The 26,161-nt window shown below is 41.4% G+C and overlaps 1 protein-coding gene across 2 annotated transcripts; it reads left to right on the top strand.

Annotated features, from left to right (window-relative positions):
• Nucleotides 1-1,187: 1,187 nt before the first annotated feature.
• On the top strand, nucleotides 1,188-25,470 carry LOC111235051 (inactive dipeptidyl peptidase 10-like). Of its 2 annotated transcripts, XM_022763352.1 has the most exons (25): nucleotides 1,188-1,308; nucleotides 7,198-7,312; nucleotides 8,199-8,294; nucleotides 8,452-8,546; nucleotides 10,321-10,392; nucleotides 14,727-14,779; nucleotides 15,367-15,448; nucleotides 15,930-16,050; nucleotides 16,191-16,345; nucleotides 17,198-17,295; nucleotides 17,480-17,603; nucleotides 17,999-18,040; nucleotides 18,114-18,218; nucleotides 18,938-19,029; nucleotides 19,818-19,865; nucleotides 21,245-21,363; nucleotides 21,508-21,555; nucleotides 21,857-21,955; nucleotides 22,414-22,480; nucleotides 22,628-22,822; nucleotides 22,922-22,976; nucleotides 23,080-23,179; nucleotides 23,289-23,347; nucleotides 23,910-23,982; nucleotides 24,079-25,470. In XM_022763352.1, exons 1-25 carry the CDS (start codon nucleotides 1,270-1,272, stop codon nucleotides 24,294-24,296), a joined length of 2,370 nt encoding a protein of 789 aa, XP_022619073.1. In that variant the 5' UTR covers nucleotides 1,188-1,269; the 3' UTR covers nucleotides 24,297-25,470. The 2 variants fall into 2 exon arrangements, with proteins under 2 accessions (XP_022619073.1, XP_022619074.1); XM_022763353.1 differs by lacking the exon at nucleotides 14,727-14,779 and having other exon boundaries at nucleotides 10,321-10,361.
• Nucleotides 25,471-26,161: the final 691 nt, after the last annotated feature.

The following is a 26,161-nucleotide window of genomic DNA, read 5'->3' as shown; positions in this document are numbered from 1 at the left end:
GGTTACAACTTTCAAAAATAAAACCAACTCTACTGAATGAACGGCTTTTTTGGAGCATGTAAGTGGAAAAATAACGACTTCAATAAAACCTACACAAGGCACACATTTGTTATAGCCCAAATTTTCTACCACTAAAGTGCAATATCCTCCATCTTCCCTCTTGTTGCCCCTGGGCTTGTAGAGGAATTCTGTCAAAATCCATTTTACATTTTATGACTGTAATTATTTTTAGTTTATTGTGCTCATTTATTGTAAAGTTGTGTTTTATCAAATTGCTTCTCTTTCTCTTTCAACAGAAACCTCAAGCAGAGGTATAATTTTCTTTTTAATTATCAATACCTAATTACTTTCTTTAATAACTGATTGACTGTTAAGGGTAAAAAATGTAAAGAAAAAAATAGTGAAAAATGTTAATATGTTCAAATTGCTTTTTTGACCAACAGTCAACGGTCCGTTTCACGTCGTATGTTACTCAGCATGACTTTGCACATACTTAAGAAATAAGGCACTGCAGCATTATTCCTGAATAATATGCTCAAGTATATTATTGTGTTACATCCACTACTAGATAATGCATTTATAAGTATTATACAAATTGAAGTGAATCGTTTTTTGACTGTTAAGGGTAAAAAATGTAAAGAAAAAAATAGTGAAAAATGTTAATATGTTCAAATTGCTTTTTTGACCAACATTCAACGGTCAGTTTCACATCCTATGTTACTCAGCATGACTTTGCACATACTTTAGAAATAAGGCACTGCAGCATTGATCCTGAATAATATACTCAAGTATATTATTGTGTTACATACACTACTAGATAATGCATTTATAAGTATTATACAAATTGAAGTGAATCATTTTTACATTACTTATCAATCCTAGCACCAAAATTTAAATGTTTATGGATAAAATTGGCAGTTAATCATTCACTAAATATTATATGTAGCCTACATGTAATCACTCATGTAATCATTTTGACTGTTTGTAGGAATGCTGAAGCAGCTAAAATCACAACACTCTGTCATGATTAATTTCTGAGCCAATCAATAGCCTATAAGCAGAATGGAAATGGACGAATGAGTGAACGAGTCATTCAAGGAGAGAGAGAGAGAGACAGAGAGAGACAGAGAGAGAGAGAGAGAGAGAGAGAGAGACAAACTTGCAAGAAGCAGAGCATGCAGAAAAGGCTCCGCAAGACAACAGTGCAACAGTGCAGCCGCTCGGCGGGTTTTCAAGCTACAGAGACAGCAGAGGTTGTTGCGGATTACAATGATTGCCACAACTCAACAGAACATGACCACGGAGCTGGTATGTGAGCGTGTTTGTTTTGTTTTGTTGTTTTTTTTTCTTTAATTGTTTTATCCGCACTTGTTTTTCGTCAGATTCAGAGCAGATGAGAGTGTGTGTGTGTGCGTGTATCTAGTCTGTGAGGGGAGATTTGAGTGCTCTGTTGTGCAGCAGGGGAATTCCTCATTTATGCCCAACAGTGCGATGACTATCGATTAGTGTTTTAGCCATTTCGCCCATTCAGACTTTCTCGTCAATATCAATCTTCTTGACACTGACTCCGTGCACTGCGGTGCGGGCTGGTGTAGTAACTCGACGTCCAGAGCCTCTCACTCTAATCGCTTTTCTGTCCCATCCATACTTTTATTGCATAATGTCTGCATCAGCAGCAATTCTCATTTTTCTAACAATCAGATATAATAATTTGTCCCAGCAGACTGTTCCCTTCAGTCAGGACCTGCACACTGACAAAGGGGCTCACAGCCTGCACCGGATGATTGATTATCCCTCTGCTGTGTAGGTGTATTGGCAATGAACAAAGACTATGAACCAACATCTTCTATTTGATGCTCACACTATTACCAGTCCTTACTGATGATGACACATGCAAACAGTCAAACATATGTAATCCTCTCCAAATTATTATTCAATGCACCTCTCCTATTGAACAACAATTCCAACAAGTTCCAATGTGTCTTTTTCTGGTTTATTTAAAAGGCATTTCACCTCTGTTTTTACTGCCAGAACTAACTTGTGAGCGCACAATTTCAGATATTACATGAAGAGTAGGTTGTGGTAAAGTATTTGGATTTAACACAAGATTAATTAATGCTATTAATCTAATTATCAATGATTTAATCTAATATTTCTGCTAGACATACTGCTGATGGACACATTTGCATGATTTATATCTAATATAGTGTTTACTTCTTTGAATAAAACTTTGTCATGCGCCATCAGACATTGTTCAGAAATGTTATTGTAGTGCTTCTGTTTATCTACAGGGCAGTGAAACGATGTAAAACCCTGCCAAGTCGACTAATTAACAGATCTCATCAAACTGCCACCCTTCTTGGGAAAGAGTTTCAATCATGATATCATTAGTACTCAGCTGCCCTGGTGGAGGAAAGTGTTCGAGAGCCTAGATCGAGCAGTTAAGTTATTAGTTGAATTATGTCGAATTGGCCTGTAACATGAGCACAGTGATGTCTGACATTAAGTGACACACTAACCTTCAGTTGTAATGTGATGAAATCTTACTGAAATTTGTCTGAAAGTGTATGTGTTATAATCCTGCAGCATTATTGTCTCCTTGACAGGGCCACACAAGGCTGCGGGGGTTTATAGACAATCCATTACCTGCAAACGTCGCAACATCTCATGTCACATCCTCCAGTCAATATGCTTTTCACAGGAAAAACAATTAATGAGACAAATCGCACAACTGCTCATTTTCTATAAGGTTTTTAATTTGTGTATTTATTGCTGGATTACAGGTTGTTGAATGTGTCTCTGTTGGTAGGAAGATGCAGTGATTTAGGGAATAATGTGGTTTGCCACTTGTGTCATGTATTTGTGTGGCATCATTTTAGATATAGCTACCGTACAGCAGGTGCAAAGTGCAACTATGAAAGCAATATCACAATTTCATGCCACAAAAACGTAATGCTTTAGTTCTGGCTCGGTTAATCCCTGGCATTAAGGAAGAAAACAAAAAAGTGATTTAATTAGTTTCTTCAAAGGCGCTATTGTTTTTATTTTCATTCCCTGATAACGTGGCAATATGACACGGTGAATTCATAATTCGTATAATAATTATATTATTTGCTGATACAGTATTTCTGTAGAGTCTCATCCCTAGTGAAAAGTAATGTATTCTGTATCATACTTTACTCTAACTCTATATCATGTCACCCTCAGCTCTCCCACGTGTGTTTCACGGACGTTGCTTGTTCCTGAGGCAGGAACTGGGTTACTGTGAGTGGCTGGACATGCTGAGGGAAGGCTATCTCGTACGGGACCCTTTTGTACAGTTATTTTCTTATGCGTGACGGGGAGCATGAAAAGAAGAAGACAGTAAAGGCAGCCTTGCAGCAGCAGAGGCTAAAGCGGCAGGTCTTTCACTTCACTGTGGCTTGTGCTGCATTGTCTGGCAATAGCCTCGAGGGCAAAAAAGGAAAAAAAAAACAAAAAAACTACCCAGTTAGTCCCATATGGTGTTTATACCACCTACTGCCTTTTTTAAGATAAGAAGCACAAAAGGGAGAAGCGGTGCTGCAGTGTGTAGGGGCACATAAATTCCTCTGGATGTGATGAAAGATTGCCTAGATATGAATCAATATTGAGCTCTAGTATCTCATTACTACAGCTGCTTGGTGACCATTTATTCTGACCATGCTAAAGTTACAGCCTGCTCTAATGATGACTTTCATTTTAAACGAGGCAGTGAGAGATATTGACAAGGTAATATTTATGTGGGTTAGTTAGTAATACACAGCTTTCCCTTGTGAGCAATTACGGTGATTATCATTAAAAATCAGGAGCATATAGGTTATATTGAGGGCTGTATGTGTCTGCCAATAGAGCTCCACCTTTTTATGGTGATGGTTATTTCATTGATGCCTCTGCCAATGTCATGTGTGTAATAAACATCATTGCCTGATGTTAAAGTGTGTGTATGTGTGTGTGTGTGTGGGAGGGGGGGGTTAGAGGGATGCAAATCCAGAACCAGAATCCCTGAATAGCCTGCATTGGTTCCCTCGTTCTGCTGCATGTGATTTATTGTCGGATTCTCCGCGCCTCAAAGACACAGAAGATGGAGTTAAGGAGGTCTCCTGAGCCTAATTTATGAATTCTTAGCACCGCCTCGATTCTACGCAACCTAGCTGCGGTGCATACTGTGCAGATTGAGTAATTGTGTTTGGTGTGGCTTTGCTTTTTTTAGAGTGCAAACTCAATCAATACGGTTGGAATTGTTTGATTTTGTGTGCAGTTCTCCGAAAGAGAAAAAAGGAGCCAGTTAGTCGGAATCTGTTTGTGTGCAGTTTAATAAAAGCTTCCAGTTTGATGAGTCTGATTTTTAAATTGGAGTGGTAGAAAGATCAGAATAGGGCTTTTTTTTTTTTTATCATTTCCACATGGAAGTGTCACACTTTGCCAGAAAGTCTATCCAGCAAAGTCTAGCTAAAAGTCTCCTTTACAGCTATATTTCCACTATTAATTGTTTCCCTCTGGACCTTGTACAACTGCACACCTTATCGATTCGCTCTTTTGGTTGACTGAAAAGTCCCAGAGCTCTGCTGGAAAATGTAAGCGCTCTCTTTTCTCTCACGCAGTTATGCATGGTTTGCCAAAAAAAAAAAAAAAAAAATCCTCTCAAGGGGATTCCTTCAAGAGGGTTATCCATAAACAGAGACCCTTCATTTGCATTCTCTCACCCCTTTGGTGTTTGACTGAAACCTCATCCAGGCTTCTACTCCAACTCCTGTGGGATCAGGCAGGCTGAATAACATGAGGAAGGTCTATGTGTGAATCATATCGGATCTGGGTCAGCACAAACCCTGGTCTGAGATATTTGGAGATTAAGATATTGAGATAATATGCTTGTCCATCAGGGTGCTGAGTGAGATACGCCAGGTCCGTCACACAGCCCAGCTCATCATCTGTTTCACCTGTGCCAGCAGATTGTGCTGCATTAGAGTCCCTCATGCATCGTGACCAGCAGCCAGTCTTTGCCAGTGTTCACCCTTGGGATTCTGCTCAGTGCATCTGTACCTCATCTGCAAGTGTGACAAAACTCCTCAATTCACGGAAATGTGGGATTCTCGCGGTCCATCTTAACGACGATGCAACCTTAATTGGAAGTATGGTCTAATGTCTGGGCTCAGGGGAATGAGCTGTTTCCATTAGGAGGATGTTCAGCCCTCATGTTGCACACTGTAATTAGAGGGTGGACTTGGAAATGAAATACTGTGCGGTGGAACCAGTCAAGCGTAGGAATTTAATTTGAAATGTGTCTTTCAACTATGAGATCCTGGGAGCACTGTTTAATTCTTTATAAACTGTTTTATGATAATGTAGCCATGATACATGACCATTGCTATTCATGGATTGTAGTTTTATACATCATATGCCCAGGCTGTATGTGATGAGATTCAATTCAGAATTCTCTGTATTTCAAAATTGTACCTGTTCAGTCAAACAGAAAGTGCTGAGGGTGCAGTGTGATGCAGTATTGACTGTATTCTATCAAAGATTCATAGACTACTGTAGGTTTTTTTATCTGATGGAAGGATTACACTGGTTTGCTGAGAGATTGGGTGCTCAGAGGGCAGGAGAGTGAGATAAAACAGAGTGTTAGAAAGGCCAGTAGATACACAGACTTGGACATCAATCACCCAGCTCTGGTCTGCACTGAGAGTTCTAACATCACTTAAAAGTTGTCCCTGCAGGTGCAAGTGGTAGTGGTTTTAATTTGAACATGTTATGATACTGCAGCCAAGACTATCTATTAAAGATGAGACCTTGGCTGGTGTCCTGTGCTGGCAACCAGTTGAGGTAAAGCAGACCTTGTATGTCTTCAATTCATCTTGTGTATGAAGTAAAACCTTATAATAAGAGGTGAGAACTTCCAAAAGGATTAAAATGTGTATCAAGGATTTATTTATTTTTTTATTTTTTATTTTTTTGAAAAATAACATGGAGCCATAAAGTAAGTTGAGAAATCCCACTGTGTCTGGTTCACCTGAGTTGACCTTTAATCTTCCGTTTTCCCTTTTCTGAAATGGGCTTTTTAGACATTTTGACTCCAGTTACATAAGTCAGTTCTCTGCACTTTAATAAAGCAAGTGCCAGGGGCACTTGTATATATATGTGTGTGTGTGTGTGTGTGTGTGTGTGTGTGTGTGTAGAGAGAGGAAGTGCTAGGTGGGGTTGTTCAGGCGAGTGTGGCCAATAGCAAAGACTCAGGGACAGCTGGTGTCACCCAGGGAGTGCGGAGGAGCAGCAATCTGTTGACCAGTGAACCAGATAGATGTCCTCCTTCCGCCGTCTGCCCCCCTCCCCTCGTCCCAAGGCCTGGAGGATGGTGATTGGGACCAACGAGTCTGTGAGGGGTTAAGCCAAAGGGGTGGGCAGCGATGATGAAGGCTGAATTTTATGTTTGCTCTATGATTGAACTTTCACACTCCAGCGGGCATGTGGCTCCAGCAGTGCCAGCCACTCATTATGAGGGAGCGGAGCGCAGCCTGAGAACAGCATGCAATTGTGTTTAATTGTGACTGATAGGGATGCCAGCTCAATCCATCAGTTCACCCTGATGGCATACAGGGGGTGTACAAGGACTTGAGCCTAAACGTGAAGTTTTGCACTTCTGGCAGCTGGAGCTTCATCTATAACTCATTGTATAGTTACATAGTCCCTTCTCCTTCTCCTTTTTTTTTTTTATTGCCTCGTTAACGACTTCATCCAGAGCAGTTGAATAAATCCTGATCCACAGAAGCAGCTTCCTCTATAAAAGCACACCGTAGTTTCAGGCACCACACATTTCTTGACAACTTGACACTCAGTTTTCAGAATACCACATGGCCCATCAGTCATGTAACAGATGAAATGAGGCGATAGTGAAGAAAAATGATGGTGTGGCCAAAATTGCTGCTGCAATTAAAGTCTGATCCCTCAAATGCAACAATTCTATGCAGTTCTCACATGGAAAATTGATGTAATTCAGTAAAGTCTCCATGATTCTAAAAACTGGTCTCAATCCCCCTGAGGCTCACTGTACTGATATGCCTGTCAGGGAGAAATTTCTGTGAGACTGTGGAAATGAAGCATCACTAATGTCCTCCTCCTCGGCTGTGCTCACATTTATCAACATGTTTGTGTGTGTGTGTGTGTTCCCTTCAATATCAGGACCTGGGGAGTTCAGACGGTCCCCCGCGGAACTGGAAGGGCATAGGAATTGCCATGGTGGTGATCCTGGCTGTTATGTCTCTGGTCATTCTCTCTGTCATCCTTCTCACGCCTGGTAAGAACATGGGAAAAGAGAGAGAGAAAAAGAGGGTGAAAAGCTGGAGGGAAGTAAAAGCATCAAAGCAAAGAGGGATTGTGATGTGGGGAATTAAAGGGGTAGTTTGACATTATGGGAAGTATACTTATTTACTTTGTAGAGTGGAGAGTTATAAGAAAAGATCAATACTGCAGCTGCAATTGGTTAGCTTAGCTTAGCACAAAAGAGTGTAAACAGGTGAAAAGAGCTAGCCTGGCTCCAAGGGAAGCAAAATCTGCTATCAGCACCTCTAAAGCTCACACTTTATAACACTTTTTATCTTGTTTGTTTTATTTGTACAAAAACTACAGTGTTAAAACGACAATTCACCGTTTTATGGAGTGTTAAAATCTCAGTGACTATTTCTTGGCTCTGAGCAGTTGCCAGGCAACCACGAAATAGTCTCTGAGAGATTATACCCTCCCAAAAAAAAAAAACCAAACAGCAAATAGATGTTTTTACACTTTGTTTGTGTTTGTATGGATTAAACAAATAAGATATAATGAGTTAATTAGTGAGCTTTAGATGTGCTGGCAGGTGGATTTTGTTGTTAATGGACAGAGCCAGGCTAGCTGTTCCCCCCTGTGTCCAGGCTCAAAGCTAAGCTATATTCAATGGAAATCTAAGTATCCATCAGAAAGGAAAAGTATCGCCCAACATGTCAAACTTTTGCTTGAAGGGAGGCATACCATGGGCAAGGTCTTTTAAAATGTTGCAAATGTTACAAACACACTAACAATGGCATTGGAAATGTTCTGAAGCAGAAATATAGGCCACACTAAAAAACATGCTCAGGCTTTGTTTGTCTGTAAACATAAAAAGAGTTTCAGATGAACTAACTAATTAACTCTCTCTGCCCTTAAAGATGAATCTCACTTGTTACTCCGTTCCCATCTCACCATGGAGGACCTGGAGAGTGAGGAGTTCAAAGTTCACGACCCCTGTGTCGCATGGTTGAACGGTAAGGATCTCACTAATGACTCCTTTTAATGATCTCATCTGAGACTGAGCCTCTGGTTTGCAGACATACAGTAGTAACCATCTCTGCCTCCGTGGATTCAAGTCATCACTCTAATAACACAGGACCCTCCGTCCCTGAACTGTCTTTTCCCTGCCAGAAAACGAAGTGGCTCTCCGCACCAGAGAGGGACATGTCCTGTCATTCAGCCTCAACAGCAACCTCACCTCAACTCTGCTGGACAACAGCTCCCTGGTGAGTTATCACAACGCAGCTCATGGGGACAGAGGACAGAGGACAGGCTTCAGCATTGATTGGCTCATATTCACAGACACCTGGACAAACTGATCGGCCAACTAGAGGGAGATGCTTGCAGTTAGAGCGAAAGAGAAACTGTAGAGTCCCGCTGTTCCACATCCCACAGCTGAGACAAAAAAAGATTTGGCAGAGTGACAGTATCAGCTCATTTCCCCCCAATCTGGCTGCTCTGTGAGCCCTCAACGTGTGCCTTCAAAGAGAATTTTCCAAGCAAGGGCATCATTTTGAACACCGCCTCTGCGCGACACTGACTGACTTATATGGGTCATCGCTGGGGAGCTTTAAGCAGGGTTCCGTTGTCAGGTTGAGAAGTCTTTCCTCTGTGTTGTGATATGGTTTGTCGTCCCTGTTGCTGTTGGTAATTCCAGAAAAAGATATTTTTCTTATATGAATACCAAGAAGTACATCTTATTTAAAGAATTGCTTTTCAAAACCTGGGTAGCTGAATAAATATTTAAATGAAAGCCAAGCAAAATGGTCAAAGAATAAGAACAAGTCAAAACAATGAAAAAAATGAAAGTAAATTGGTTTTGAGATGAGATTTACACTCAACAGAGCTTGTTCCACTGTGGGAGCTTAGCATCATGTAACTAGTAGCTCATAAGGTTCTGCCTTGTTTTCCACTGCAGTGGAAAGCTTCAGATACCAGGACAAATGTCGTCCCAGCTGGCGCCAGATATTAATGTAATGCCAGAAAGATATTGGGCTCTAACTCGTACAGACTTTAAATATTATAATATATATATATATATATATATATATATGAGACATTTGGGACTTAAAACTATTGAACCAACTATTTAATCAATGACAGCTGTTTTCAATATACTACACCAAATTGACGTCGACATTGTCCTGACATTGAGTTTTGGTCGCCTGACATCACAACCTACGATGTTGGTGGTCAGCTGCATGCCTCCATTGTTTGGTAGGTGAGTGCAGTTCAGTTTTGGGACAGACAAGAGGAAAATGTGGCGCAAATATTGCTTCACATGTTGCTGATCTAACACCCAGAGGGAGACTGTTTCGTAGTGTAGGAGTCAGGACAGCAAAAGCTTGGTCACCAGGTGCACTCTGATGACTTGGGTGCCCTAATGGACATGTATGTGAGCAGGAACTCACTGATACAGTATACGGTGGAGCCAAATTGTAATGCGCCTTATAAGAAGGATTTGATTGATTGCTAAATCAGGCCAGTGTAGTGTTGTAAAGCCAGCACTGGAGTAATATGGAAATGCTGTGGAGTGTATGTTACAGCTTCTCAGCTCAAACAAAATGCAGTACACTGCAAGAAACAAAACAATGGCTGATTTATTTGAGCTGTTGGAAAGATAAGATGCGGTGTATTTTGTTTTTTTTTTTACATTTTAAACTACACTGTTCCACCTGTGGGACACTTTGGCCTTGGTTACTTTAGATGTGTTTTGGTCTGTACCAGGCTCAGTCTTCACACAACCTTGACAAATTATACATTGCTTGAAAGCTCAAGGTCTCCTGATTCTATCTGTGCAAAGTCTATTCGGATCCCCATAACACTGAAACACAGAATTAAAATGGAATTAGTAAATCCACATTGGAATTACTACTACAGCCCATCTCCCTTGAAGGGCTCAAATCAAATCAAATATCCCACCCCACTTTCTCTAAAGGAAACCAAATAGGAGTTTCTGATGAAGTGTTGTCTAATTTTCCTTTGTTTTGTTTTCAACAGGATCTGACCACTACTAAATTCCAAGTGTCCGCAGACAAGAGGTTTGTCCTCTTGACGTATAACATTCAGCCGGTAAGTTTTCTTTGAATGGCAAGGTGACTCAGGCACCGTTAAGATTTTTACCCTCAGAAAATATCCAGTGTCATAAAATTATGCACTAATATCGAAGACAAACTGTTACTGCGCACAAACCTGCACGTCTGGCAGGGCACTAGTGGCTGCGAAACAACAGTGACATGCATCTTAATCGGATCGAGAGAAGGAGTGCAAACATGAAGGAGGGTGTGTGTGTGTGTGTGTGTGTGTGTGTGTGTGTGTGTGTGTGTGTGTGTGTGTGTGTGTGTGTGTGTGTGTGTGTTTGTTGATTTCTGCTACTGCAGCAGTCTGTAGCTCTATAACTCTGCCCATCAAATGACTGGGATAACATATGGGGAGTTGAATATTTAAACTGGCTGATGGCGGAAGGTGCAGGGGGCTGAGGAAAGCTTAGAGTGAGTGATCAGTGTGAAGTTGGTAGCAAGGGGACGGGGGGAAAGGGGGAAGGGGGGATCAATGAGATGAAGAGGTAAAGTTGGAGCCGTGATAATGAAATCGCCCTGCTAGTTCAGTGAGGAATTTTAATGAGAAGCTGACAAGAATCACAATCGCAGGTGCTTTCAGATAAGCGTTGGGGTAGACAAAACAGATCTTTTACTCCCTGTACTTTAGCAGCACATAGCTCAGTTCCTCCAAACCCCCCCCCCCCCACCACCACCACCACCACCACCACCAGCCGCCTCACTCTGTAAATACCCGTACCACTAATAAATTGTTGACTCTTTCCTCAAAGGGAAGGCAAGTTGTGTAATGTGCGAGTAATCGGCAAGAGAGGGAAACAGAATTAGGAGGAAATTAAAAATATGAAAGCAGATTTTGCTGCTCTATCGCACTCTCATGCGTTCAGTCTCCTCTGTCGCCCTGGGCTTTCTTTAGAGAGATCTGCTTTTGCTCTAATCTCTGTGTATCATATTTTCTGTGTGTGTGTGTGTGTGTGTGTGTGTGTGTGTGTGTGAGCCTGTTGCAGTCATTACAAACACAGTGCATCCAAACTGAATTATTAAGCGGTTAACATACATCCAATCAGTTTTTTGGATCTGTGTGTAGAGAAAGGGCTCAGATCTTTGCCCAGTTTGTGGATTGCGCTGGTTGATTTATGCCATGTCATTAGCATACTTCCTTTGATATCAGCAGGAATTGTCTGTTCTCATCTGTATGCTCAGTGTGTATGCACACTCGAGGAAATCACAGGCAGTGGGCATGCCACCTGGAATCATTTGTATATTCTGAAATGTTTTTGTGTGTGTCTGTGTGTGTGTGTGTGTGAACATGGTTGGCATTTTGTGTGCTATTTTGTTGGGGCTGTTCCTCCATTCTCCCCTTCCCTCTAGGTCCCTCCTTCCCTCTCTCGCTCCGTCTTCCTCACTCTCGCTCACTTTTTTCTTGTCTATCTCTGGGGGGATTTGTGCTGACTGAAGCAGTTTGCGCCAGGCACCAGCTTCGCTGTTCGGAAGAAGAACGACGCGCTGCTGAGAGTGGCAGAGAACAAGAGAGAGAAACAGTGGGAGCCACTTGTGATGGAGGGGAGGAGAAAAAATGGGATATGCACCATTTGCCCTTAGATACACTGCCCAGTTGACATTAATCGGAGTGGTTATCAAATACTGACAAAGATGCTAAAAAGAGAGCGGTGCAGTGTAGAGAAATGGATGAGCAGGCTGTGTGTAAAGTTAAAAGCCTTCTCTGGATTTTGTATTAGCTCTGGAGGCTTTAGGGAGGGTTTTGTGTCTGGTGGGGGAAAATAAATGGATTTTGATAAGAAGGTATACATAGAAGTGAGTTAGGGATTTGGTCACATAGGAACAAGAGAAAGCAGATTTCCTACAGAAGAGCCTGTTAAAATTAAGCCGGCTTGTGATTGTGTGTGAGAGGAGAAAAGCAGGCAGAGAAGACTTATGTGTTTTTCAAAGACTGATGGCAAGATAGTTCAGAGGAGACAGAGGTTTTTGGGATTGATGAGCAGAGTCAAACAGAACAGTGCCTGCCAAGAGAGCGCAGTTTAGGGACAAATAAAATGCCAAGGGAGTCGTGTCTGCACTCTGCAGCAAATGCTGTTGGGTGTTGGTATCAAAGGCAGCGTATTGTGGGGCTGCTTCTGAGGAGGAAGGATGCTATTATCTCTGTAGTGTACAAAAGATCCCAATATCTGTGCTCATGCAAAGGATGTTATAATATCTATATGTTTTCTTTGTCACGTTATCCCACGCTATCTTCTGAGTGTTTAATCTGTGTTTTGTGCCCCCCCCCACCTCCTCCTGTTTTGGCAGCATGGGTTGAGGAGGGGGTGGGGTGTACATTGGGGGTGACAAGCAGAGCAATCTGGAGGATTTATGACATGTCACTGGCAGGCACATTAGAGTTCGTTCTGCCTCTCGGAGACAGATGTTCTCAGTCTTTCTGTCTGTTTATCACACGGACACATGAAATCACACAATAACGTACAACCTCTGCCACTGGCTTCATTTTGGTAAATCATGAGCAGAATCGCAGGGTTCCTTAACAAATCATAAGCAGCTGACTGAACATGGTGCTCATAGCAATGCTGCCCCCTTTGGTCTCAAAGAGTGACGCTCCTTGTAACTCAAGATCAGTCCTTGTTGTGTGTGGAGTACATGTCAACTCTGGCTGTCAGCCAGTGCCTCTGCCCTCTCTGCATCCTTGCCCCCCTTCCTGTCTTTGTTTCTTTCTCTATACCTCCCCTCACTTTTTCCTTCAGCGTTTGACCAACTCATTCCTTCCTCTTCCTGTTCTTGCAGTGCTTTTCTGTTGTAACACGGCTCTTTTCCTGTACACCGTGTTTCCCCTCATGCTGAGACTTTACAGTGCAATCAGATTTCAATTTCACTTAGATAGCCTTAGAATTCATTTCCCCTCCTATACCCCTGTAGCTTTACCCCTGTGTCACTCCATCCATGCATTTTCTAACAACAGACAAACAACACAGAGGAGAAATCCAATTTCACTGCTAAGTGTGCAGTATAGGGGATGTGACATTTAATTTCTTTAGGCACTGGTTTTCCAGGAGGCTGAGGCTTTCAGAGGCCACTGGGCAAATAGCCTGTTTCCAACCCTTTGTTTGAAACAAAAAAGAAAATGGTAGGAATCAATATAATACCTAGAGCTCATCAGGTAATGCTGTGATCAATTACGGTTAACACACACATATACACATGCACACATTCATTGATTCTGGTACCATAGTCTTTTTCAGCATGTTAATTTAATTATTCATTGAACTGCTGATGCTTGTGTCAGGGTTGCCAGCCACAATAGATCTCAGTGGGAAGGATATTAGCTGTAATGATGCAGCTTAATAAAAATGTCTGTCTTGGTTTCTATATTTTTCTCCTCATTGTCATGTCATTGATGTTGTCTCTTTTACTCAGTCTTAAGTAAAGATCCATGTGATCCAAATTTCTGCTATTCACTTGTGAGCACAATATTGGTATAATATGGATGGATATTGCTCACAGCAGTTTAATGAATCATATGAATTAAATCTATATTGTGATTGGCTCAGTAATAATCAAGGCAATATTAAAATACTTGGTTTTACTAAAGATTACCACACATACAGATACATACAGTATGAGGCCCATTAGATTGTTATTTACAGACTGTACATTAAAGGTCCCATATTTTACACTTTACCAGTGTTTTATTTTTTAGTTTTGATATCCATAAGAAGATATATTGTGGGTTAAGTACCAAAAACCATCTCAATGTAGTTTTACATCTCCTCTCTCAGGCTTCTTTCTGGAGCTCTAGTCACAACAGGTCAGTGAGCCAATCCTCTCTTCTGATTGGCTGACTGTTTTCTGAGTGATCGAATCAAAATGTATCACATTTCAGGTAGACTCTCAGAGAAACCAAATCTTGTAAGGTTGGACAGTGGCTCTGGGTGGGCCGGGCTTGGGGCATGGCTGAGGGTGGTGCCTTTGATCACAGTATTAATATAGAACCGAGACCTGCTTTATAATCAAAAAAACACATGGAAATCTCACTTTATACAATATGGGACCTTTAATATAGAGATTAATGATCAAATTGCCTTTCTAATTTTGTAGCATAATGGTGTGTTGCCCTTTTTATAAAAGCAATAAGTCATTTGATGCAGTAAATTGCAGTGATTTAAGAAGCTTCCTGTTGCTTATTGCTTGATTGAAAGGTCGGCCTCAGCAGTGTCCTTCATACCCTGTGTTCAATCACTTTATTTATACATGTGAATGAGCATGTGTGAGCACTAAAATATATGTGGTGTCATCTAAGCGTGGCATACCTATGTGCATGATATCCTCTACCTCTTTCAGGTGTTCTCTCAGTCCTTCACAGCCTCCTATGCTATCTACAATGTGGCTAATGGGTAGGTGGAATCGTGAATGCTAATGCATGGGCTGCACTGGGCATGAGCGTTACCAATGCAAGCAGACATGCGGATTGAAAGACTTGCCCCCAAAGCGTGTCTCATCGAATCAGAACCTCATATTTCTGTCAGACATGCATTCATTCGTCAGTGTTCCTTCCAGGCTCCATATCCCAACATAAGGTTTGTACTGTACTTCAGATTTCACTGCCTGAGATTCATATATATATATATATATTGCATTATATCAGTGGGAAAAACTCTTTGGATGGAACTTCTGATGAGTGGAAAGGATTTCAGGAAGACCTGCAATATTAATAGTTGCCTGAATATGCCTTTGAGGAAAATGTTTGCCTGTCCAGAGGAAGCAAAAAAAATGCAGCTAGGAATATGGAAAAAGAAATGTTGCACTCTTGCATGAAGCAGTCCCATTCTCTGTTTTGTTTTCCTTCACTGCATCTTGCTCCTATGTCCTCACATTACAGTATCTCTCTCAAGGCCAGGGCATGGATGGACCTCAGAGGGCTTAAACCAGGACAGTTGTCCCTAATGGAGGGCTTATGTTTGAGTTTTTGTGTGTGTTCCAGGGATCTGCTGGAGCTTAACCCTCCACAGAGGGAGAAGGCAGTGCTACAATATGCTTCCTGGGGGCCTCAGGGGAACCAGCTGGTAAGCCAGGCACTTACTCATTTACCTGATCAATGCGTTAAAATCTGTATCAACTTTGCCTGTCAATATTATAAGATTTTCTCAACCTTTACCGGCTGTGTATGAATGGCCTTAATATGACATAGTTTTCATAATGATAAGATCAATGGTACCATGTCTTTGTCATTATGAAAAGACCTCCAGCTCAGAGGTTATTGCAATGACTGTGCAGTTATAATGGGGTTGCTTAACACTCATAATATAATTCATCTACCTTCCCTGTAATGTAATTGGCTTTTGGTGCTATGTCAGTGTTCATCTGCAGCATATCAACTGGCAAGTAAAGATGTATTAGCTCTCAGCTGCGTGTGTGCTGGCCAATGATTCACTCTCACTCTTGGACGGTGTCCGACACTCAATTCAGACAGCCAGTGATGAAGCCTGCAACCAAACCATCTTTGATAATGAATTGGCACTATCTTGTATGTGCTGCTCATGCCAGGCCTATGTGTGTGACGGAGATATCTACTACAAACTGAGTGTGACCAGCAAACCCCTGCGTCTCACAACCACCGACCAGGAGCAGAATGTGGTGAATGGACTCTCTGACTGGACGTATGAGGGTAGGATGTCTTCCAGCTTCACACACAAATCTACAAATTCAAGTCGGCAGCTATAATCATCAAAGGAAGAATAATAAAATAATTAAAAATAATTTTATTTTTGAGTTTGACATTAAAACTGTTACTGTCTTTTAAAACAGAGGAAGTGCTCTTGACATATGTTGCCCACTGGTGGTCTATGGACGGGGCCCGACTGGCATACCTCAGCATCAACAACTCTGCCACACCTGTGATGGAAATACCTCACTTCTTAGGTGGTCTCTATCCCTCCAATGTGCTCTTCCCCTACCCCAAGGTGAAAATTGGTTAAAACAGGACTCTACAGCCACACTAGTCGCTCTGTAACGAGGCTGCACCGTGTTGCTTTTATCTAAATGCTCATATAAGCATGCAAACATGCTCACAGCTGACAATGCTGGCATTCAGTAGGCATGTTCACCATCTTGGTATAGCATGTTAGCATGCTAATGTTTGCTAATTGCTACAATTAGCAAATCTTGGGGCATGAATGAAAATAGGTGTTGGGATGTTTCACTAAAAAAGCACAACTGCCAACCTCATGGTGATGCCAAAGTCTTAAAGGAGCTATTAGTAAGTTTTGCTGTCGCACATAGCCAACATTAGCATTGACAGGTCTTTACTAACCAGTGTAGAAGAAATGTGAGTTCAGCATCAAACTTTATTTCTCTTTAGCAGTGGAAAGCAATGTCAATGCTAACTCTTGTATTCCTTCTATTTCTATCACTTCTTTTCTTCTGCTGAAGTTAGTATGCTAAACAGCTAGCTCCAGTTAGCCCCGAGTAGCATCTATCTGCCCTGAAGAAGTAGTGCTGCTCAGAGGGTGTACTATAACCTCTCATGGGTGAAGCTCTTGGCCAGCCACCATCACCACCACCGACTCCTGCACATTCATCAGCAGAGAAAACTTACAAACAGCCCCTTTAAGGATGCATCGTCTGTTAACTATGAATGTAAAAATATCCACTACATGTTGAGATATTTTACTGTATTAGTGAAATTTTGACCCAGTCCTGGCACAAGGGGTAAAGTCAGAGGATTACCAAAGTCAAATTAATTCATCTTCTGGTCACTGTGGAAATCTGTTTAGAGTTTATCTGATAATTTTTTCTTTTGCTTGTGCTCCAAGGCTGGCTCAAGTATCCCATCAGTCAGTCTGTTCGTGGTGAATCTTTACGGTCCAGCTCACACTCTGGAAATGATGCCTCCAGACTCCCTCAGGGCCAGGTAGTACATCTTTGTGAATGTAAAAGCAGAATAAACCTTCAAGACTTTAGACACCACCTGTCAGAAATTATTACATGTGTGTAAATTCCTTTACCCTTCACTGCTTCTTTTTTTTCTTCTCCATTCCTTTGCATCACTTTCCAATCTTTTTCCCAATGTATCATTTCCTGCATTGCCTCTTCAGAGACAGCTACATCTCCATGGTGACCTGGATCAGCAGCACCCGGCTCGCGGTTCGTTGGCTGAATCGTGCCCAGAACCAATCAGTGCTCTGCGTGTGTGAGGCCACCACAGGGGCATGCTCAGAGGTGAGCAGTCATCAGTCGTTCCACATTAGTAATCCAAGCGCCCCTCGCTGCAATATACAACTTTAATAGAATCCTTTGCTTCTTTTACACAGTGTTGGGAGTTAGGATTGATTTTCTTAAGCTCTCAAATCTCTACTGGCTGGATTAATATTTAAGGTCATTTGCTGCATGAGAGGAATTTTCAGTGATGTGCTGCAGCATTTTATTGCTTGTTCCCCTTCTGTAAATCCTCACAGATTTCAGTTTTCCCATTGCCAATTATTCATTAATGCAATATTTAATAAATAATAAACATAATAATACAATGCTTTTTAAATCAGCTTTAGATGTTGTAAGTGCATTTTAAAGGGTGTGACTAATACATTTGTCTATATATTATGATTTTAAATCCATAGAAACACAAAATGGCCATGGACATAATGCAAAACCAACGACAGGTAAGTGTTTCTCATGTTTACAGCTAATCCTCGCTCCAGTCTTTTCTTCTGACTTGATGCGTTTGTTCAACAGGACGTGCCACTGTTTTCAGCAGACGGCTCTGTGTTTTATACCATCCTGCCGGCCAAACAAGGCGCTCGTGGAGAGTTTCACCACATCGCTGGCCTTTCGGTCCAGGTCAGTTTTAGGGCTGTTAACTTTTACTGCTTCATGTCATCCTTGAATGATTTCTGACGGGACCGGTTGTTAACGTTTCAACGAGGGTCACATAAAACAGCGTGTGATTACAGATCTCAGCAGCACAGTGCAGCGCAGCCTGAAGTCTCAACAATCTCCTCCACCTCTGTCATTAGCGAATCAATTTATTGAGTTATTGTATTTTCTCCCTAATTATACAATTAACAAAACAACATCTTTATCTGAGTCATTTCACTGATTAATATTTTAGTGGTCCTTTGCCCTTTCCATTTTTGAAGGACTTCAGTTCGTCTCAGTTTAACAATTAAATCATCTTGAGTGGGGCAATTAAAATATTTATATGCTTTTTTTCTCATAGAAGAATCAAGCAAATTTGGCATTAAAGAGCATGTGTTTTATAGTTGCTGGATACTTTAGTCCCACACCTTTGGGCTCATATAAACCATTAGTGGCTCAGGATCAAATCCAGAGTTTTCTCTCCTGTGTCTTTATGACTTCATCAAAATAAACAAAATCATTAAAAAGTACTTTTTCTGAACTCTCTCTGTTGCCAACAGCGCCATCATTTATTTTAACTCTATGAAGCTATCTTCATTTTTTCCCTCATCCTCTGACACACACTTGCTGTATCGTTGCACCTATTTTTATTCTGTATATGTGCCTGCTTCTACATTCCTCTTCGTCTCTGTGTAACGCAGCCCGCCATCCCGTCCGTCCCTCCTCGCTTCCTGACATCGGGGAGCTGGGACGTCACCTTGCTCTGCGCCCTAGACGAGAAGGCTGGAAAAATGTATGTGAGAGCCACAGTGTGTGGAGCCGGGTTGAAGCACCCATCAGCTCATTTATCCGCCCACAGCTCCTTACTATGAATATACAACTTACGGGGGAGGTTGAGTAGAATAGTGCCCATCATTACAATGATCATTAAAATGATGTCGGCAGCTGGAGAGGAAAATTGAGACTGTGGGTGAATCGTACATATAAGACTGTCTGTTTAAAATAACTAAAAAGACCATTTTTAACACGTAGCATTGCTCCTACTCTTAATGGCCAAAGGAAATGGCTTTGACTCTGACTTTGCTTGTGGCAGTGTATTGCCACTGAAGAGAACAAAAGACTACTTACACTTGACCAGAGCAGATTATTGCTTAAATCTCTCTTCATCCTGCTAGGGGAAGAAACCCCTTGTGAACAGATTGACTGAGGTGTGAGCATCACAGACAATCAAGGAAAAGTCAATGTAGATCTAGGCAATTGTTTTCAGTCCCAAAGCTCACAGGTTGAAACTGCTCTTTTTCTCCAGACAAGTCATTCTGCCTCACAATACTTACATTTATAGAAGTGGATAGTGTACATCCACTGCCCGGATGTTGTAAATCAGCACAACAAACTAAATGTGAAACAAAGCTGACTTTATAAACATGCTGAAGTATATAAATATGTGTAAATAGGTCCTCGTCATGAATAATTAATAGCCAGAATAATTAGGATGAGGTTAAGATACCCAAAGGTGATCTGCAGTTCCTTGGCAGTGTTGAATAACTTGCTGTGTCTGTGGTTCATTTTTCTCCTCATCAGCTATTTCCTGAGCACAGAGGAATCCCGACAAAGCAGACACCTTTACAGGTGAGCATGTTTTCCTGTGAAAACAGCCTAACCTCAGCTGAATACAGAGTCTATACAACACTATAGACAGAGATAAGGTGTCTTGTGGGCTGTGGAGTATTTTGTTTTCTTTTTGTTTGTGTTTTCAACCTTAAAACAATCTCTTGATTCATTTTTTGAGAGATGCTGACGTTTCAATAAGTCAGACTTTAGTCCAAAGACTTCTATGGCGTCTGCGGTATCGGAATCACTTAAAAACAACAAAACAAAAAATGGTGTGAATGAATGAATGGCCTGGTGATGCCATTAGATGAAAAGTCAGGCGATCACCAATCTATCCTGAAGGGAACATGAATGTCTGCACCAGTTTTCAGTGCAATTCGTCCAATAGCTGATGAGACATTAATACCTAAAACCAAAAGTGTCAACCTTAAGATGGTGCTACAGCAAAAGTCAGGGGAGCAACTAAGTCCACAGGATACACCATCAGGGGACCATGAGTGTCTGTAAAGAATTGTGCTATTTCACTGGATAAGAGAAAACTTTGACCTGCTGTTGGAGCTGGATGAAAAGTAAGAGATTCGCCAAAGTCATTAGTATTCAACCTATAGACACCATGGGTGTAAAAAAAAAACCCAATAATTTCAACCACATGGTGGCACTAGAGGAAAAGTTAGGGGATCACCAGGGTCAGTAGTCTTCATCCTTCATGGCCGTCCATCCAACAGTTGATGAGATAAATCAGTCTGAATCATTGTGGTGGATTGACAAACAAGTCTGATATTGCCATCCCCAGAGCGACACTGCTAGGATACCCAAAAAAGTGACTGCACATTAATGTGTTGAAGTGAGAATCTTTATTTTTGTGTGCTGTATATGCTTCAGGCCAACAGTTAAATAGACACATAAAACCCCACTCAGTGGACAAGAGCCCTCTGTGCTGTTGAGGCTTGAGTCACTGAGACTTATAGTCCCACCTGTGATAAGCGCACCTGCTCTTTTACTCATCGACCTCTTTGCTTTCGCATCGTTTTATTACCTGACATAGCTTTGGGTCTCAGGAGATAGCTCAGTATTATGGAGGAGAGAAGATGGCTTGTTTAAACTTGTGGTTAATCCTGTATGAAATTTGTAAGCAGTGGAGCAGAGAAGTACATTTAGAGACTCAACACTCAACACTGCCTAACAGAGCAATCTGTATAACAGCATTTATGTCTAAGCTTATTGAACCCCATTTGTTTCTGAAAAGTCAGCTTGCTGAATGGTGTGTCTCTAGACACTGACACTTTTCCTTGATATCTTAGCAATCAATTGACCCTTTCCTGGAGCAATTCAATCTGATTTAGACTTGTCCTAGTCTTCTCAAGTGTGGTCAATAACCCTGGTCTTTTATTTCCAAGTGTCAACTTGGATGGAGTGTTTCAGCGCCGGTGCATCTCCTGTAACCTCATAGATGGATGTCGCTTCTTTAAATCTGAATTCAGCCCCAATCAAACCCACTTCACCCTCTACTGCTTAGGTAAATGACACACACACACACACACACACACACACACACACACACACACACATACATACATACACACTTGCAATGAATATGAAAGTGTCATGCTGCTCTGACAGTTGGTTTTATAACGTTGTCTTTTGAAAAAAAATCCCCCAGGACCTGGAATCCCTAAAGTGACAGTTCACAGTACAAAGGACCCCACCAGTGAGTGTTACATCTGCTTGTCTCATTAATAATGTACTCACACACACACACACACACACAGACACACACACAGGCTGTCTGCAGTGTCCTATGACAGCCTGCAGGAGGCGATATATTCATGAAGACCAGAAAGTAGATTGATCCATTTCCTGCTTGTGAACACTGCCCTCTGTCTGTGGCTCTCAGTCAGAGCCGTTCACATGGAGATGATAAGGATTTGATCTACAACCTGATGGGCTCCTGTGTCTGTCTTGATGTTTAGGGTGAATAACATAACACAGTGGTGTTTTATCTCCTGTAGGATACGTCATCTTGGAGGATAACAGCCCTCTGTCTAAAGCCCTGGAGGACAAGAGGCTCCCAGAGACTCTGTTCAGGACACTCCCAGCAGACAACCATGGTACAACAAAGAAACCATTGGATATATATATATATATATATACATATATTATTTGTTTTGGCTCTCGTGTTATTAAGGAGCTAAATGAAATGGTCACAGTTACATTTAGGTTAATCGCCACAAAGCGTTCACAGATCACCTGCAGTCCCTTTCTCAAGCAGTCAGACTATATTCAGCAGCGACAGTGGAGCACACGCTGCAAGTATCTCGGTCAGGAAGGGACTAATATGGTTAAGTACTAATTAAAGCAATCACTTATTGTATTTGGTGATTAGGTTATTAGCGTGAGTCATGTGTGCCCTCAGGTGGTTGTGAATGATTTTTCGTGTCCTTCTGTTTTTTTGTTTAAAATAAGTGCTGCAGAGGTTCAGGTGTATTTTCAGGCTCTTAAATGTAGCAGTAATCCTAACATGTCAGTGAAGAGTCAACCTTTTCCAATCCCTGTTTGCTCTCCTCAGATCTGCACCTGAAACTATCTCTACCTCAGGGTTACGAGGCCAACCTGCACCCTCTCCTCATCATTGTGTAAGTATCACTGAACAAGCACGCAAGGCAACAGGGATGTGTATGTCGTCTGTTTTGCAACCTATGACCCATAGACTTTTTCTCGCCACTCTTCCATTCCTAACAACTGTCACCACGCTAGCTGATCCTGTTCGTCTCGTTGCTCAGAGACGGCGTTCCTGGCAGTCAGTCGGTGACGGAGGAATTTGTCCTTGACTGGCCTCAGGTCCTCTCCAGCACACAAAGCGTGGCCTTGGCCTGGGTGGACGGCAGGAGCGGGGTTGGCCGTGGACAGAAGACCACTGCTGTGGATCCACGCAAGCTTGGCTCACTTAGAGTCAAAGATTATCTGGGAGTTGTAGAGTCAGTGCAGTTATACAACAACATAAGGTTGTTTGATTGACACGTGTTGCTAAAGCCTGTGAACTGATAACCTAACAGGCTTTTATGATGTTTCCGCAGGTTGTTGATGCAACTGCCATATATTGATGACCGTCGGATGGCCCTCTATGGAAAGGTTACCGCATGTTTTTAATTTGTTAACTCAATTCCTTTCTGTTGAATCCATAAACACTATCACGTGCTTTGTTTGTTTAGGCGCTTTTCTGTTTCCCCTACAGGCATTTGGTGGCTACTTAACTCTCAAGATGTTAGCTGCAACAGATAAGCTCTTTCAATGCACAGCTGCCATGGCACCAATAACTGACTTCAGGCTTTATAGTGAGTTGCAGTTATGTCATCAACTATTCATGTGTTGAGACCATACTAATTGCAATGAATCAGAGAAACAGTTCATGTTGGAGAATACCATTTATTCCACTGTTTTCAGGTGCTGCATTCTCGGAGAGATATCTAGGCCTTCCAGCAAAGGAGGAGCACGCTTACTCGGTGAGGCTCTAAAGCTCATCTATTCAGGTGTAAATGGCTTTTTGTAAATTAATAATAATGCCTGTGGATTTGCACTCAGTTGTAAATTAAATGGATTACTCAGAACTAATGCAGCCTAATACAGCAGTCCTCTAATAAATCCTGTCTTCATGATGGTTATAAAGTTTAGTTTTTGTTGAAACCCTTTTAGAGAGGTGTTGATTCTACTCTACAGTCATTTCAGCTGTTTTAATTTGTGGTGTAGTTGAATTGTATCGTGTTATACTTAGAGGTGTTTCTAATTGTTTATCCACCCCATTTAAATCAGTGAGGGCGGACTAAAAAATACAAACACCACCACTCAGTATAATGCAATACAATTCAACTGCACCACGGTTTACAGCCTCCAAGACGACCATAAAGTTTAGTTAACGCCTCTCTAAGACAATTCCAATAAAAAATGAACATTAAAACTTTTATTAAGGTGGGATTTATTGCAGGGCTGTTGTGTTAGACTGCATCCGTTTCAGCTAGATAGGTACACCCAATAAAGCACTCATATTGCTGTGGTGTATCTTTTCAGACTGCCTCTTTGCTGGAGGAGGTTAACAAGCTGAAAGATGAGAATTTCCTTATTCTACATGGAACTGCAGATGGTGAGATTTCTGTTCAATTTTCTGCTTTTTTAGAATTCCTTTTGTGGGTTTATTTTTTTTTTTTTTACACCCCTATGTGTGTGTATTTGGTCAAAGCAAGGGTACACTTCCAGCACAGTGCTGAGCTCCTGAGCCGACTGGTGAAGGTGGAAGCCAACTACTCACTGCAGCTGTACCCAGACGAGGGTCATGTCCTGAGAGAGCCCCGCAGCGTCCAGCACTTCCAGCGGACAGTGGTGAACTACCTCCAAAACTGCATGAAGCACAGCGTTCTCCTAGATCCCATAGAAGATGAAGAGGAGGAAGATGACTGAGCCCAGAGTTTCCCTTTCCTTCTTCTGGAAAGACTCTCTTAGGACTGTATGCCATCTTATGCATTACCTTGGGTCAGATTACCAGGCACAAGAGCACAGGAGTGGGGACCAAACACATCAGATCACCTCCTATAACGTCTGGAAAAATTTATGTACTGTATACCTTGTTGCACACAATTATTTCTGTTATACTGTATGTTTGAGACGCTGTTTGTTTACAAATGTCACTTGAGATGATGTGGACTAGAAGGCTACTGATTCTGCCAAAAGTTTACAAAGATTTTAATACATGCATGTCGTAATGGCTGCATGACGTGGATTAGTTTACACTGCATTTTCTGTGTTTTGCAGGTTTTAAATATCGCCCATCAGGGTTATAGATCAAAATCCGCCAATAGCCGGGAACACACGAGAAGACTTATAAAAACCTTTCTGATCCTGTGAGAAGACTCAGAAGACATTTAATGACTAAGAAATAATACCTGAGCATTACTACAGAGTTCTGAATAAGCCAGCTTAGAGAACAGGATGACATTTATATTTATGCAGATTCTAATGACACAAAATCAAACAACTGGGACAACTCTGATCCAGGAGATTTGATCTTAAATTCAAACTGGCCCTACAGGTCACTGGCCTGGGCGCATTCTCTACAATCTTTAAGATGTCATCGTAAAATCTAAGTTATTTTGGGTCTTTTGTACTGTGTGTTCCTGGCTTAAATGAAGTTAGATGAAGCATATGGAGCATTCTAAATGTGCCAAATACATTTTGTGGACTTTATCCACTGGTTTTATTAGCATTACTTGCATTATGTGATTAAGAATGAGTATGCAACTGGAACTATTAACACCACAAGCTCTGATTCAAGAAATATTGCAACATCTATGTAGGTCTGTCTGTGTACTGTATTTGGAAGTACAGTATGTTTCTGTTTTTATACATCTTGGCATTTTAATCATTCTTGTGTATTGCAGAATTAAATTATTTCTTTGGACAAACTGATGAGCCATTACATTGCAGCCCACAAAGGTAGTGGGCTTGATCATCAAACTATGAACCAAACCACACTGGTAAACCGCATGCAGTGGGTTTGAAAATGAATGCCCTCAGTAGACAACCAGCTACTCCTTTTTTCCAATAACCCTTGACAATAAAGGTTGATCTTCTTGTTTTACAGCAAATTTTATTTTGGTTCCTTCACTAATTATCACAGCTGCAGTCTAACAGAGCCATTTGGAGGGATAATTATGAAATCTGTCATGTGTTAACACTTGGTAAATTCTGCCTTTGGTCTCTGCTAAAGTACCACTGTGGCATTCACAGCAAATATTATCTGCTATTATTGCTCTAAATGGCTACAAAGATTAGGGCCACTGATATTAGGTTATCCAAAGCGGGTCTGAAATGGATCATTATATAGAATCTGCCAACACTGATTAAAAGTGAACATATGCCAATAACAAATGCCAAGAACATGCCACTACAGATATAAATAATATATATGCTCAGTTATTAGGAACACGTAGCAAAAACTAATGCAGTCTGACAATAAATCCTCCCCTCATGGAAGTTACAGTACAATTTTTGTTGAACCTGTTTCAAAAGGTTTTGTCATTTTTGAGGCTGCAGTTTGTAGTGCTGTTGAACTGTGTTATTAGACAAACAGGTGTTTCTTTATTTTGTACATCCCATCAATGATGTAGGCTAAAATAACAGAAACACCTCTATGAATGATGCAATTTTCAACAGCACCACAAACTGCAGCCTTCAAGATGAGCATACAGTTGAATCAACTCCTCTGAAACAGTTTAAACAAAAACTGAACATTATAACCTTCATGAAGGGAGGATTTATTGCAGGAC

Source organism: Seriola dumerili, unplaced genomic scaffold (assembly GCF_002260705.1).
Source record: "Seriola dumerili isolate Sdu_G_001 unplaced genomic scaffold, Sdu_1.0 BDQW01000468.1, whole genome shotgun sequence".
Classification (NCBI taxonomy): domain Eukaryota; kingdom Metazoa; phylum Chordata; class Actinopteri; order Carangiformes; family Carangidae; genus Seriola; species Seriola dumerili.
Note: the sequence above shows the minus strand (reverse complement) of the source record. Positions and strands in the feature narration are given on the sequence as shown.

Excerpts from the sequence above, each read along its gene's own strand:
- LOC111235051 (XM_022763352.1), top strand. The coding sequence starts at position 1,270 with ATGATTGCCACAACTCAACAGAACATGACCACGGAGCTG. Across the intron at positions 15,449-15,929 it reads GGCCTCAGGGGAACCAGCTG|GCCTATGTGTGTGACGGAGA; the intron begins GTAAGCCAGGCA and ends TGCTCATGCCAG. Across the intron at positions 19,030-19,817 it reads GACGAGAAGGCTGGAAAAAT|CTATTTCCTGAGCACAGAGG; the intron begins GTATGTGAGAGC and ends TCTCCTCATCAG.